The sequence below is a fragment of the Ranitomeya imitator genome, chromosome 1, assembly GCF_032444005.1.
Source record: "Ranitomeya imitator isolate aRanImi1 chromosome 1, aRanImi1.pri, whole genome shotgun sequence".
NCBI lineage: Eukaryota > Metazoa > Chordata > Amphibia > Anura > Dendrobatidae > Ranitomeya > Ranitomeya imitator.
In genome coordinates this window covers 372,479,743-372,497,293 of record NC_091282.1, presented here as the reverse complement: position 1 = coordinate 372,497,293, position 17,551 = coordinate 372,479,743, and the positions used below count along the sequence as shown (strand labels likewise).

The window sequence follows — 17,551 nt, the reverse complement described above, 5'->3', positions numbered from 1 at the left end:
TGACACAGGTATATACTATATACAGGAGGAGATGACTTACAGGTATATACTATATACTATATACAGGAGATGACACACGTATATACTATATACAGGAGGAGATGATATACAGGTATATACTATATAAAAGAGGAGATGCCACATAGGTATATAGAGGAGATAACATACAGCAGGTATATACTATATACAGGAGAGATGACATACAGTTATATACTATATACAGGAGATGACATACAGGTATATACTATATATAGGAGGAGATGACATACAGGTATATAGTATATACAGAAGAGATGACATACAGGTATATACTATATACAGGAGGAGATGACACATAGGTATATACAATATACAGGAAATGACATACAGCAGGTATATACTATTTACAGGGGAGATGACATACAGGTATATACTATATACAGGAGATGACATACAGGTGTTTACTACATATAAGGGAGATGACAAACATGTATATACTGAGGGTAAAATGAGAGGTGTGAGGTGAAAATGAAAAGGTGTGAGTGCAAAATGAGAGGAGTGAGGGAAAATAGTGGAGTGATCGGAAAATGACAGATGTGAGGTCGAAATGACAAGTGTTAGGGGGGAATGAGAGGAGTGAGGGGGAAAATAAGAGTGAGGGGGAAAATGAGAGGCGTGATGAGAAATAAGAGAAGTGAGGTGCTATAACTAACCACAGATATTTACTATGCCCAGGCAACGCCGGACTCTTCAGCTAGTATGTTATAAATGCAGAAAATATACATAATGAAACATTAGTTCAGAAAGATCAGATCCAGCTGTGGCATTACTGCTGTGTGCACATGAAGCTTTACCGATGGCTGCCCATAGTGTTTCTAATGACATGCTTTATACTTGTCACATAAACATCATGTTATCATTTGATTTTGTGTGTAGCCCATTCACTACTTCCATCTACCCCCCACCCCCTACAGATGGCTGTGCCATCATTGTAAATACATCATTGTAAATACACACCTGTACTTTGTATCTCCCCACCTCATTGTAGATTGTAAGCTCTCACGAGCAGGGTCGTCTTGTGTTGCTTTAATTATTGTATTGTTAACATTGTTACTTATGACTGTTGTGTTTGAAGCTGTTAAACTGTAAAGCGCTGCAGAATATGTTGGCGCTATATAAATAAAGATTATTATTATAAGTCAATCTGAGAGGTGAACACACAGAAGGCTCTTGTGTCACTTGTTTGTACACTATGTGGGTAGACAGACCAGGGGACTGCATCAGGTAACCATTTAAAGGGTGTCAAATCAACTTCCACACATTTCCAAGGGTTTATTTGTTTTCCTCTGGATCAACACTGATAATTCCTTATAAGCTTAGACCTAACTTTTATTTGCTCTTTCAGTCTAAAAAAATGGTTTTCATATGTTTTAATCCTATAAGATAAAACAATTATAAAAGAGTATTATGTATTCCCTGTTGTTACAGCACCGCCTCTCTGCAATTGTCCTCAGTGTTTGTTTACTTGCTGCACCTGTGACATCACACATGACACCTGCAGTGAATAACAGGTCTGAGCGGTCTTATACAGTCTAAAACAGTGTGAACAGTACGAGCCTAGCAATTGGTTGATGAGTTGAGGTGCTGTAGTTGTGACGTAACAGATGAAGGCATGTACAGAAACACTGGGGGCATTGGCGGAGAGGCAGCTCTGGAGCAGCAGAGGATAAGTAAAGATCATTTTGTTATTTTTTAGCAGATTTAGCAGAGCAAATGGAAAGAATAAAGAATAAATGGAAGTACAAAATCTTAAGATGTTGCAGTGATAAAGTCTAACAATAACCATACACTAGATAGCTGATCATTTGGCTATCTGTCCTGATTCTGCCATACACATGCACATTCGGATAGACCACAGAGGATGCTACGCAGCTGACAAACAATATTGTAGCCGTTTATTTCCAGGAAAAAACAATACTCAAGCAGGAAAATTTACAACGGCTTAGATTAGTTTTTTATATATGCCTGTAGCTCTATCAAAGACAAGTCCAGTAATACCTTAACATGGCCAGTCCGCTTTTCTATTACTGAGAAATCTGCGTTTTAATTGGCATGCAAATGAAGCTGTAGATACGAAGCCTCGGTTACTCCAGCTCTATTCCCTCCTTAACCTGAAGTCTCTCAGCGTACAGGTAGTCAGTCAAACAGGAGGAGGCGGCTGCATGTGGAATAGAGCTGGAGTGACAGAGGCTTCAGGTTTACAAACAGATCTTCAGCCTCATTTGCATATCAATTCAAACTCAGATTTCTCAGTAATGGAATGTGTCCACGGGTCAGATTACATCCGAATTACCTGCGGACTGAACGCTGCGTTCAGCCGCAGCGTTCAATGCGCAGCGTCCAGATGTTACAGCATAGTGGAGGGGATTTTATGAAATCCTATCTCCACTATGCGTGGAAACACGCATCCGGCGGCCCTGTGTTTCTGGACATGCGGCGCATCTTTTTAGACCGCAGCATGTCTGTTTACCTTGCGGCGACGCTCAGTCTCAGCAAGGTAAATAACACAGTCCTATGTATAGGGTGCAGAGATTCAATGTACACACCTGGAATCACCACGCATACAGAAAGGGACGGCGCTTTGGGCGGAGCAGGTTTTCCGCTCCATCCAAAGCAACGGCAATACGGCCCATGGAGACATACCCTAACAAGGGAGAGGATTGGCCATGTAAAGGTATTGCTGGACTAGTCTTTGAAAGAGCTATATCTGCATTTAAATCGCTTGGGGAGCTAAATCCTGCTCCCTCTAAACGCAGACATTGTAGGACACTCCATATACATTAGATTGTAGTTGCACCTGCTGACACCTGATTCATATGGTCAGCCTAAAGTCATCTATGTCAATTTGTATGACATAGGTGGAACATGTCTTATTTAGTTGGATCTGTCAGGAATCTTCATGCATGGAGGCTGTTGTAAAAGGAAGAAACGAGTGAAATGAATCAGTCATGTTTGATTTTTTTTCAGCTGATCTTGCGCCTTAGGCGGCTCCGGAGCAGTGCCTGGCAGCCGCTCTCCCTCCCATCTACATACAAATTAACATGCACTTTCTGCCTAGCTGAATATGCATATTAATTGGGGGGCTGTCAATGATGATAATTGCCAGCTGAACAACTTTAGACCACCACTAATCATATGCTTTTAGGCATCTTAATCTTTCTGAAGAAGACTGAAATTTTTAAAGATACACTTTCTAATGAATCACGTGCATGAACCAATTAAAGCTATGGATGCTGCATTGTGAAACATCTATTTGCCTTAATGCCCATATAGCGCCATTGTCGTTACTAAATCACCTGTTGTGCCAAATTTCGATACTAGTACTTTTCATTGGTGGTGACAGATAGCTCGCTGTCACGCACTTCAGCTAGCTGTCATGAGTAGATGCCTCCAGTCATTTTCTAAATTATTGCTCTCTACACAAAGACTTTTTTCTGTATCCAGCATAATGGAAGAGGATGGGGAGACGTGATCATATATAACCTAGCAGAAAAAAGGGCGCTATCGTTGCCCAGATGTTACAAAAAGCAAATGATACCACCTTTATTCCTAGGTTTTCTATCAAAATTTGGCACAAGAGGCGAGTTAGTAACAGCGATAGAGCCGTATAGTCATTAAGATATTTCATAATATATCCAAAATTGTTATGGGATCATGCAAGATGAAATCTATACCAACTTTAGTCATCTGCAGGTACGTGTACCCCAAAAAGTACATGCCACGTGTACAGCACAGTATATGGTACAGTGAATGGTGATGGCTACAGCTGAGTGTCCAGGAGAAGCTGTGCAAGCCAGAAAAAGGAATACAGTGCTACACTGGCCCCCTTATTCTCAGGTTTCTGAGGGTCCCAAAGTGATCACATTTCGCTTGAGCTGCATGGCGACTACGTGATGCTACACTATGACATTGCATATTATTGCAATGTGACCCACAACCTACCATAACCCAACATTGTAGGATGTTTGGTCGCAGGTCACGAACATCTTTGACCCCATGGACTTCAAAAAAAATTGTTTGTGACTTATGCTGTTTTTTTCATCAGTATTTGTATGCCAAAGCCAGGAGTGTGTCCAAAACACAGAACAGGAGTCAATTTTTCAATGATAGTTTTTCTTTGCATGTTCCACTCCTGGTTTTGGCATAATGTTGAAAAATCAGTAATGTCTGAATGAGTCCTTAGGGTTACCCTTACTGAGATTGTGAAACTGACACTGCGGGTACACCCTCACGTGCTTCCTGTACAAGGGCCATATTCAGACCTAATGTGTACAACGGTCATTGTAAGGAACCACATATTTTTATTCTTAATGAGTAACAGGGTTGAACAACACAAACAGCCCGGAGCCCCCCATAACAAGATAATGAACACTTTATCTATGACATATGTGGCTGAACAGCTTGTCCTGTGGATGTGATGTGAATATAGGACTTTCTGATTAGAAATGTTTCCCAGGTCTAATGCCCATATACACTGTGGGAAGCCAACTGAACGCTTCACTATTTGATGCACAGGAAAGCAAAACATAATTGATGAGTTACGTTCCTGAAATCCTGGTCTGTGCTGTGACAATTATGACACATAAAGCATTTCTTCTTTTTTATGGAGCTGAAATTTATCAGCAGCAGCTCTTACCCCAACGTAAAAGCATATTCCGATACATATCAATATGTGCAGCATCATGGAGAATACAGTCCTAGGAAATACACCTAGTACTCACCCTTCCGATCAGGACAGGCTCTGGTCCTGTATATTCTTCTATCACAAAGAATTGGTTCCAGACCCAGCTACGCTTGAAACGGGGAGGAGGACCAGGGCCCTGAGGAGGAGAAGATGAGGATCCACTATCTCCACTTAGTCCTGGAGAGGATTCCTCCATAACAGGAACAGTGGAGGAACAGCCCAACAGCAGTAAGGAAAGCAAAGGGCAAAATTGGAAGGCAGGCATTGGGAGGACTGAGGACCAGTGAGGCCAAAGGGCAAAGGTCACAACAGACTGCGACTTGTATGCTGCTTGTCAAAGTCTTCCATGTAGTAAAGTCTCTTTAGTTTGGGTTGTAACTTAAACCATGTAGCTTGTAACTGGCAAAAATAAATGAGAGGGAAAGAAAATAAAATGCATTAGGATGTAATGCTGATCTTTAAATACTAGGTGCACACGTTTATTTTGTTATATAAACTGGTAACATAAAATGTCCCTTCAATGCTTTATTCAACCTATGAACTCTGACAATCAATGACACGTAACCCATAGAACGGCAGAATTGCTGAACATATACAGTATATGAATACATTCATTTACACCATTCTTTATCGTACAATCATACTGTCCTAATAAGTTTGGCAACTTCATGATGTGTGTAAGGGATGTCCTATCTGTCCGAAGCTCCAGGCAAACTAGCTTCTGACAGCTTCTTCTAAAAAAGACATTGAAAAACTGGAGCAAGCTCAGAGAAGAGCTACCAGGATGGTGAGCAGACAACAAAGTATGTCCTATGAGGAACAGTTAAAGGATCTGGGAATGCAAAAAAGAAGGCTAAGAGAAGGCTTAATAGCTGTCTACAAATATCTGAAGGGATGTCACAGTGTAGAGGAATCATCATTATTCTCATTTGCACATGGAAACATGAGAAGCAATGGAGTGAAACTGAAAGGGAGACGATACAGATTAAATATTAGAAAAAAACTTTTTGACAGTGAGGGTGATCAATGTGTGGTGGAACAGGCTGCCACGAGAGGTGGTGAGGTCTCCTTCAATGGAAGTCTTCAAACAGAGGCTGGAGAGATATCTGTCTGAGATGGTTTAGTGAATCCTGCACTGAGCGGGGGGTTGGACACGATGACCCTGGAGGTCCCCTCCAACTCTAACATTCTAGGATTCTATGAACAAGCACTAGGATTCAGGCTCAGTTAGCTGTAAAGTGGGTAACTTGTGGGTAACTTATGTGGTTGAGGCTTTTATTAACTTTGTACTTGCCTATTTAAAGAGTGAGTTTCTGTGAAAACTCTTTCTGTTCACATTGTATTTGAGTCTATATGTGAAAGGTATGCACTAGGAGTATTCCCTGACATGTATGTCTGATGTAAGCTACTGTATGGTCATGCTTTGGTAAAAAGTAGAATTTTTTGCAATGATCCACTATACATACGCATAAAAAAAACCTAAAAGACAAACTTTGTCTGTGTGATTATTAACGCATCTTTTGATGTATGGGGCGTATCCTTCTACTTTTATTAATTCAGTTGTGAAATCTGTTGAATTTTTTTTAGATTGAAAAGCCTCAAGAATCGACAAGTAAGTTAATCATTTTCCATGCGGAAGAGAAGAAGTGAAAAATAAACAGCAACATGTGCAGTATAGGCATGTGTTCCCATTGAAATCAACGGGATACTTGAAGTATTTTGATCTGGATTTCGAAGAAGAATCCACTTCAAAATCAGCTCTAAATCCACATGAACATACACTTACAAGCAGACACGTCAGAAGTGTGTGAAGGTGAGGGGCCAACACTTCTGACTTGTCTCACAGGGATCACACAGTGGTGTAACTTGAAGATCTTGGACCCTAACAAAATCTCCAATAGGGTCGCCAACGGTCAAGGTTCTTTAATAGTATTGGTCTTCTAATAAAAACAAAAGGGACTGTCTGGACCCTTGTAGGCTCCAGAGCCCGGGTGAGACTGCATCTCCTACACCTATTACAATTATGCCTCTAACATTATGTCATTATTCTCTGCAGGGAAAAAAGGTGCTACTCTTCACAAAAATGAATTGGAAACAGCCAGAGCTTTTGATGTTCCCATTCACTGTGATTAGGAACGCCAAGGCCTGAATCTACTTGTTCTTGGTAATGAGGAAAATGTACCCACACTTTCACAGTTTTATGTCTTTCTTATACAGGAAAGAAATATATCTTGGTACCGTGTTAGCCAGTAGATAGAAAAATATTTAGAATTGAGAGTCCTCAGTGCTTGATACCTTTTAATGGCTAACAGAAAAGATGGTAACTAATTGCAAGCTTTCGAGACTACATACGTCTCTTCATCAATGATGAAGAGACGTATGTAGTCTCGAAAGCTTGCAATTAGTTACCATCTTTTCAGATAGCCATTAAAAGGTATCAACCACTGAGGACTCTCAATTCTAAATATTTTTATGTCTTTCTTATGACAGATTAAAAAAGCAAAATAACACCTAACCCTTTCATTGACCGAGAAGGTCAACTCAAGAACTCCTAAATACTAGTAATGTTATTTTATAGAGGAAGCATCTTAGTACATAAGACTCGTGCCAATCTAACGATACAGAGAGCATTCATGCGACTACATTCCCTGAGTGCTGCACTGCCGCTATTGTTTCTGCGCTCGTCTCTCGCTTTTTCCTCTCACCAGCGGCTCGTCCACCTCCTGTCTCCCTGCAGGCCTGATATTTCAAGTGAGAAGGTTCTGACTGTTCTTTTCCAGCTCCGCTTATCCCACAGACCGTAGGAGGCTTTGTATTGGTTTTATTCTTGACTTATTTCTCTGTCTCATATGATTCCCACTGTTCCTCTGTATCTTCTCCCCTTTGCGCTCCCCCCTTATGTAGAACTTATTTCCCCTGTTCGGATTTAGCTGCGTACAAATTGTACCATCTGTCTCTCCTCTCCACTTCTCCTTCCCCTTCTCCCTTCGCTTCTCCTCTCTTCCTCTGTCTCTTTGTATGCCCGTCATGTTCAACACTTTACGCTTTACTGCAATAAGAAGAGGATAAGAAATCATAGGGAGAGACAGAGAGACGAAAAGGAGGGGGAGAAAAAAAGGGATAGATAAAGATTCCAGTAAAGAAGAACAAAACAAGTGGGCGACAAAAACAAAGCCTTAAATGTGGAGGATCATTATAGAGGTGGGCACTAGGGCAGAGGGGACAGGAGGGCAGCAGCTTGGCTGGACACAAATTGTGCCACTGCAGAAGTTCTGTGGCTCTGAGGGACACACATGACCATCTGGTGACACGTTTCAGTGATGGCAACTCATCTCTTGCAGTCCCTCATAGGGGACCTGAGCAGGTGACCAGAATTTAAACAAGTCACAGTAGCCATCGCTGCGTGTATCATATGGAGTTTTATGTAGTCACATCCTAGAATGTGGATATCACTTCAGAATTATCCAGTCATCCTCCTCCACTCTCAGATATCTCATTGTCCTTCTGTCTGAGTCTTTCTTCCCCCCGCCACTGTTTTTTTAATGCCACCCTCCCGCTATCTCTATTCCAACTGCTTGTAAAATTCATGTCTCTTTTCCCTGTAGGGTTTAGTGGATTATTCTAGGATGGTGTATGCTGGGTATTAACTTCCACATAGAAAATACGATTTTCCCTTCGTCTGCATCTGTGCATCAGACGAATTAAACTCTTAAATATACATGTCAGGTGGATTGTCTGCCAAGAAGTGTGTACAGAATGTGCGGTGTGATGGTCTAATTGAGGCATTGATCATCCGGCAGCCAATCCCTTTACCTGTCTTACTGCACCCAGAAACTCCTTCTCGAACCCCATTTATGTCCCTATACCTCTTCTAAGTGCTCCCCTTTATGAGCCATTACACCGTTTGCTGCATATGATCCCATTGTTCAGTTACATCTCTCCTCTCAGCACCTCCTTTTATCTCTCTTTTTACAATGCGTTATATTGGTCCAAACCGTTTTGCTGCGACTCTTCCATTACTTATTATACTGCTCCGCAATCCACCCTTTAACTCTCCTATTGCTTCACATAAATTCTGTAATTGCTCCATAATTACACATTGTCTGCGCCCATTGCCAGCTGAACCTCTCACGATAAATGCGTCACGCAATATGTTGTCAGCGATACTCGACACTTGGCGCTCCTCCTCTTCCACAGCACTTCCATTCCGTACAGCCTCCTGCCTATACTGACACGTAGTGCCCTTCTATTTCTGTGACGGTAGTATATATTGGCACTTACACTACAGTAATAATCAGTCCTTAGCATGTATCCACAGCCTGTATGCCGCCGGCCACTTCTCATGACTTGCCAGGCTGCCAGGTATGTGGCATAATTACATGATGCTGATTAATGAGCAATCACAATGTAAAAACAATCAAAACAATTTTCCTAATTGGCGTAGAGATACATGGCTACTTTGGGTGCACAACATGAAGATTGCAATGTCACATAAAGACATAGCGCTGTGCCACGTGACATATAACCACGGCACAACTGTCACCAAACACCGTAGATGTGATGCCACATGATCACAGCCATTGTATAACCTTAGCCTGAACAAAACTTATCTGTGCTATGTTCTAATAGAAATGGGCACTACTACAAAATGCCCATAATAAGCGACACTTGGGTGACAGACGGCAATAGCGCTTGGTATATGTTGCCTTTAAGTCAGCCTTCTTAACCAATCAAAAGTGCTCGCAAGAAATAGTGTCCCACCCCTTTGACATTTTGCTGGTAGAAAATGCTACAGGGAGTGTATTCAATCCTCTTAGCACTCAGACCTCATAGTCCTCAGGTTACACGGACACTCTGAGCACTTAGTCCTCGGGTTACACGGACACTCTGAGCACTTAGTCCTCGGGTTACACGGACACTCTGAGCACTTAGTCCTCGGGTTACACGGACACTCTGAGCACTTAGTCCTCGGGTTACACGGACACTCTGAGCACATAGTCCTCAGGTTACACGGACACTCTGAGCACTTAGTCCTCGGGTTACACGGACACTCTGAGCACTTAGTCCTCGGGTTACACGGACACTCTGAGCACATAGTCCTCAGGTTACACGGACACTCTGAGCACTTAGTCCTCGGGTTACACGGGCACTCTGAGCACATAGTCCTCAGGTTACACGGACACTCTGAGCACTTAGTCCTCGGGTTACACGGGTACTCTGAGCACATAGTCCTCGGATTACACGGGCACTCTGAGCTCATAGTCCTTGGATTACACGGGCACTCTGAGCTCATAGTCCTCAGGTTACTCGGACACTATTAGCACATAGTCCTCGGGTAACACGGACACTCTGAGTTCATAGTCCTCGGGTTACACGGACACTATGAGCACATAGTCCTCGGGTAATGCGGACACTCTGAGCACATAGTCCTTGGGTTATATGGACACTTTGAGCACATAGTCCTTGGGTTACACGGGCTCTCTGAGCACATAGTCCTCGGGTTACACGGGCACTCTGAGCACATAGTCCTCGGGTTAACACGGACACTCTGAGCACATAGTCCTCGGGTTACAGAGGCACTCTGAGCTCATAGTCCTTAGGTTACACGGGCACTCTGAACACATAGTCCTCGGGTTACACGGGCATTCTGAGCACATAGTCCTCGGGTTACACGGGCACTCAGAGCTCATAGTCCTCTTGGATACATGGCACTCAGAGCACATAGTCCTCAGGTTGCAGGGACACTCTGAGCTCATAATCGAAGTATAAAAAAGACAGCGCCACACCAGGAAGTGACAGACAGTAACCTTCTTTATTCTGCCTCCTGCGGCGACGTTTCGGTCCGTGGACCTTTTTCAAGCACAGTCCATGGAGACAGTGTCAGTATTGGGTGCGGTCTAACAAATTTGTTGGATACTCTGAGCTCATAGTCCTCGGGTTACATAGGCACTCTGAGCACATAATCCTCAGGTTACACGGGCACTCTGAGCACACAGTCCTCAGGTTACACTGGCACTCTGAGCACATAGTCCTCAGGTTACACGGGCATTCTGAGCACATAGTCCTCGGGTTACACGGACACTCTGAGCACATAGTCCTCAGGTTGCACGGGCACTCTGAGCACATAATACTCAGGTTACACGGGCACTCTGAGCACATAGACCTCGGGTTACACGGGCGCTCTGAGCACACAGTCCTCAGGTTACACGGGCACTCTGAGCACATAGTCCTCGAGTTACATGGGCACTCTGAGCACACAGTCCTCAGGTTACACGGAACTCTGAGCACATAGTCCTCTTGGATACATGGCACTCAGAGCACATAGTCCTCAGGTTGCAGGGACACCCTGAGCTCATAGTCCTTGGGTTACATAGGCACTCTGAGCACATAATCCTCAGGTTACACGGGCACTCTGAGCACACAGTCCTCAGGTTACACGGGCACTCTCAGCATATAGTCCTCAGGTTACACGGGCACTCTGAGGACATTATCCTCAGGTTACACGGGAACTCTCAGCACATAGTTCTCAGGTTACATGGGCACTCTGAGCAAACAGTCCTCAGGTTACACGGGCACTCTGAGCACATAGTCCTCAGGTTACACGGACACTCTGAGCACACAGTCCTCAGGTTACACGGACACTCTGAGCACATAGTCCTCAGGTTACACGGGCACTCTGAGCACATAATCCTCAGGTTACACGGGCACTCTGAGCAAACAGTCCTCAGGTTACACGGGCACTCTGAGCACATAGTCCTCGGGTTACACGGACACTCTGAGCACACAGTCCTCAGGTTACACGGGCACTCTGAGCACATAGTCCTCGGGTTACACGGGCATTCTGAGCACATAGTCCTCGGGTTACACGGATACTCTGAGCACACAGTCCTCAGGTTACATGGGCACTCTGAGCACATACTCCTCGGGTTACATGGGCACTCTCAGCACATAGTGCTTAGGTTACATGGGCTCTCTAAGCACAGTCTTTGGGTTACAGAGGTCCTTTGATCACTTCGATCACATAGTCCTCAGGCTACACGGGCACTTTGATCACATAGTCCTCAGGTTACACAGGCCCTTTGATCACATCGTTTTCAGGTTACACGGGCACTCTAAGCACATAGTCCTCGGGTTACATGGACACTTTGATCACTTAGTCCTCAGGTTACGTGGGCACTCTAAGCACATAGTCCTCGGGTTACACGGGCACTCTGAGCACATAGTCCTCGGGTTACATGAGCACTCTGAGCCACATAGTCCTCAGTTTACACGGGCACTCTGAGCACATAGTCCTTGGGTTACACGGACACTCTGAGCACATAATCCACAGGTTACATGGACACTCTGAGCACATAGTCCTCAGGTTACACGGGCACTCTCAGCATATAGTCTTCGGGTTACACGGGCACTCTGAGCACATAGTCCTCGGGGTTACATGGGCACTCTACGCTCAAAGTCAACGAGTTACATGGGGCACTCTGAGCACATAGTCCTCGGGCTACATGGGCACTCCGAGCACATAGCCCACAGGTTACAATGGCACGCTGAGCACATAGTCCTTGGATTACACGGGCACTCTGAGAACATAGTCCTCGAATTACACGGGCTCTCTGAGCACATAATCTTCGGGTTACACAGGCACTTTAAGGGCACATTTCACTTCTACAAGTGAGAGCAATTCTGGTGACAAATACTTTTTCCATGATTTTTCTTTTCTTAATCTCACCTACCAGTCCAACGATGTAACTTTTGCCAGGAATAATTCTTACCGTGTCTGTGCCAATGTTTACCGATATACTCAAGCACGTCTAACTACTAGTGCACAGAACTCTGTATACTGCACCCGCTGCTGTCCTGACAGAGACTGCTGGGCACTTAGTGCCAGGCACCAGGTAGACAGCTGGGTACTGGGTAACCTGTAATGCCCATATAGATGTCCACTCATAACACACTATATACACAACACCAATACACAATGTGTACAACTTACACAACACAATGTATACAACAAAACAAAGAACAATGTATACAACATAAACAACACACAATGTATATAACATACACAACATATAATGCATACAACATACACAACACACAGTGTATATAAAATAAGCAACACACAATGTATACAACATACACACAACACACACTATGTACAGCATACACAATGTATACAACATAACACACAATGTATATAACATACACAACATACAATGCATACGACTTAAACAACACACAATGTATGCAACATACATACAGTATGTACAACATACACAACACACAATGTACACAACATAATGTATATAACATACACACAACATACAATGTATACAATGTACACAACACACAATGTATACAACATACACAACACACAAAGTGTACCACATACACACATGTACACAACACACAATGTATAAAACATACACACAATATATACAACCTACACACAATGTATACCACAAACATTCAATGTACAAAACATACACAACACACAATGTATATAACATACACACAACATACAATGTATACAACATTGTATACATGAGCACATAGTCCTCAGGTTACACGGGCACTCTCAGCATATAGTCATGGGGTTACACGGGCACTCTGAGCACATAGTCCTCGGGGTTACATGGGCACTCTAAGCTCAAAGTCAACGAGTTACATGGGGCACTCTGAGCACATAGTCCGCGGGCCACAATGGCACTCTGAGCACATAGTCTTCGGGGTTACATGGGCACTCTAAGCTCAAAGTCAACGAGTTACACGGGGCAATGTACTATGTATATAACATACACACAACACACAATGTAAATTACATACACATAACATACAATGTATACAACATACACACAATATACAATGTATACAATGTATACAACACACAATGTATACAACATACACAACACACAATGTAAATAACTTACACACAACATACAATGTATACAACATACACAACATACAATGTATACAACATACACAATATACAATGTATACAACATACACAACATACAATGTATACAACATACACAACACACAATGTAAATAACTTACACACAACATACAATGTATACAACATACACAACATACAATGTATACAACATACACAACATACAATGTATACAACATACACAACACACAATGTATACAACATACACAACATACAATGTATACAACATACACAACATACAATGTATACAACATACACAACATACAATGTATACAACATACACAATATACAATGTATACAACATACACAACATACAATGTATACAACATACACAACATACAATGTATACAACATACACAATATACAATGTATACAACATACACAACATACAATGTATACAACATACACAACACACAATGTATACAACATACACAACATACAATGTATACAACATACACAACATACAATGTATACAACATACACAACATACAATGTATACAACATACACAATATACAATGTATACAACATACACAACATACAATGTATACAACATACACAACATACAATGTATACAACATACACAACATACAATGTATACAACATACACAATATACAATGTATACAACATACACAACATACAATGTATACAACATACACAACATACAATGTATACAACATACACAACACACAATGTAAATAACTTACACACAACATACAATGTATACAACATACACAACATACAATGTATACAACATACACAACGTGTACAACTTAGACAACACACAGTGTACACAACACACAATATATACTACATACACAACACACAAAGTGTACTACATACACACATGTACACAACACTCAATGTATACAACATACACACAGTGTACACCACAAACACACAATGTATACAGCACACACAACACATACATAACCTGTGCCATGCCACACACCTGCCTGCCGTCATGCACACGGTCACACACGCACACACATGACCCTCACACACTCAGGCAGAAGTTTGAACGCACCGTGTAACTCCAGACGTGAGAGGCAGACCGCGCCACAGACCGCCCGGGATGTCAGAGACCCCGCAGAGACCGCGCCACAGAGAGCGCCCCAGATGTGAGAGCGCCCGGGAAGAGACTGCTGCAGAGACCGCTCCACATCCACGAGAGCCGCCGCCGCCGCTGCTGCAGAGACCATGTGATGAGGAGGCAGAGAGAGATACAGACACACACAGGTTCCTGCAGATGCTGCCCTGGTTTTAGAGCGAGTGATGCTGAGAATACGAGTTGACATACTCCCCCCAAATAAAGCCCCTGCACTCCCCTCCTCCTTCTAAGTCTGTCTCTTTCTATCTCTCCTCCTCTTTCTTCCTCTTTCTCCTTTCCTCTAATACAAGAGGACACAAAGAACAGAGAGACACAAAGTGACAGCCACAAAGCAGAGGGACAAGGAGTGAGAAGAGCAGACAGCAGCAGGACGTGTACGGGAGGCATGACTGAGGCATGGGAAGATGGATGATAGAAGGAGAGATAATCATGGGAGACTGATATACACATAATGGCTACACATAATGGCTATGGAATGACGAGCTTAGGCAATGGCCATCTGACAGTGCTGGCTTTGGATGGGAGATGTCTGCACCCCGGGCACATACACAATTACAGAAGATATATGTCCGGTGTGCAGTGTACATGGGCTTGTGAGGGGAATACAGAGTGCTCTGCAGCAGTGTATGTCAGCACAGGGTGTACAGAGAAGGGCTGGGGAGCTAGAGGGCAAAGGAGGAGACATGACTATCCACCAGGGTACAGGACTATCTACCAGGGGGTACAGGACTATCTGCCAGGGGTACAGGACTATGTGCCAGGGACAGGAACAGTACTATGTGCCAGTTGTACAGGACTATCTCCCGGGGTACAATACTATGTGCCAGGGACAGGTACAGTACTATGTGCCAGGGGTACAGGACTATCTACCGGGGTACAATACTATGTGCCAGGGACAGGTACAGTACTATGTGCCAGGGGTACAGGACTATCTACCGGGGTACAATACTATGTGCCAGGGGTACAGGACTATCTGTCAGGGGTACAGGACTATCTGTCAGGGGTACAGTACTATCTACCGGGGTACAGTACTATGTGCCAGGGGTACAGGACTATCTACCGGGGTACAATACTATGTGCCAGGGACAGGTACAGTACTATGTGCCAGGGGTACAGGACTATCTACCAGGGTACAATACTATGTGCCAGGGGTACAGGACTATCTGTCAGGGGTACAGGACTATCTGTCAGGGGTACAGTACTATCTACCGGGGTACAGTACTATGTGCCAGGGGTACAGGACTATCTACCGGGGTACAATACTATGTGCCAGGGACAGGTACAGTACTATGTGCCAGGGGTACAGGACTATCTACCGGGGTACAATACTATGTGCCAGGGGTACAGGACTATCTGTCAGGGGTACAGTACTATCTACCGGGGTACAGTACTATCTGTCAGGGGTACAGTACTATGTGCCAGGGGTACAGGACTATCTGCCAGGGGTACAATACTATCTGCCAGGGGTACAGTACTAACTGCCAGTGGTATAATACTATGTGCCAGGGGTACAGGACTATCTGCCAGGGGTACAATACTATCTGCCAGGGGTACAATACTTCCTGCTAATGGTAAAATACTATCTACCAGTGGTACAATACTGTCTGCCAGGGGTACAATACTATCTGACAGGGGTGCAGGACTATCTACCAGTGGTACAATACTGTCTGCCAGGGGTACAATACTATCTGACAGGGGTGCAGGACTATCTACCAGTGGTACAATACTATGTGCCAGGGGTACAGGACTATCTGCCAGGGGTACAATACTATCTGCCAGGGGTGCAGGACTATCTACCAGGGGTACAGGACTATCTACCAGGGGTACAGGACTATCTGGCAGGGGTACAATACTAACTGCCAGGGGTACAATACTATCTGTCAGTGGTACAATACTAACTGCCAATGATATAATACTATCTACCAGTGGTACAAAACTGTCTGCCAGGGGTACAATACTATCTGCCAGGGGTACAGGACTATCTGCCAGTGGTACAATACTATGTGCCAGGGGTACAGTACTATCTGCCAGGGGTACAGGACTATCTGCCAGGGGTACAGGACTATCTGCCAGGGGTACAGGACTATCTACCAGGGGTACAGGACTATCTGCCAGTGGTACAGTACTATGTGCCAGGGGTACAGTACTATCTGCCAGGGGTACAGGACTATCTCGAAGCAAGAAGGGGGAGAAGCCAGCGCTGTCTAGGACTGCCCCATTATGAGATTGCCGTGACGTGGCGGGGTAGCTCAAAGAATTGATAAATTGTTTGCTAAATGTCTCATTTTGAAATACAGTTAGAAATCAATATGTGCATTTTCTCTTTATGTATTGTGTTCTGACCATAGGCAGCGCTGGCTTCTCCCCCTTCTTGCTTCGGTACAGGACTATCTACCAGGGGTACAGAACTATCTGCCAGTCGTACAATACTATCTACTAGGGGTTCAGTACTGTCTACAAGGGGTAAAATACTATTTGCCAGGGGTACAATACTCTCTGCCAAGGGTACAGTACTGTTTGCCATGGGTACAATACTATCTCCAGGTGTACAGTATTATTTGCCAGGGGTCCAATACTATCTGCCAGGTGTAGAGTACTGTCTGCTAAGGGGTACAACACTATCTGCAGAATAAAAATAGGTTGTTATTTGTTTCCTGTTTAACTTGTAAAAAAAAAAGAAAAATTTGGGGCTAAGTCAACATTTTAGTGGAAGAAATGTCATTTTTCACTTTCATGTTCCAATTTTTTTAAATTCTGTGTACGACTTG

The 17,551-nt window shown here is 43.6% G+C and overlaps 1 protein-coding gene across 1 annotated transcript in view; it reads right to left on the bottom strand.

Annotated features, from left to right (window-relative positions):
* Positions 1-15,202, bottom strand: part of CDH24 (cadherin 24) — a 213,542-nt gene extending 198,340 nt beyond the window's left edge. The window contains exons 1-2 of the mRNA XM_069761731.1: positions 14,700-15,202; positions 4,761-5,122 (exon numbers count right to left, since the gene is read on the bottom strand). Coding sequence (XP_069617832.1) covers positions 4,761-4,988 — 228 coding nt within the window. The 5' untranslated portion in view covers positions 4,989-5,122; positions 14,700-15,202. The remainder of the gene's footprint in view (positions 1-4,760; positions 5,123-14,699) is intronic.
* Positions 15,203-17,551: the final 2,349 nt, after the last annotated feature.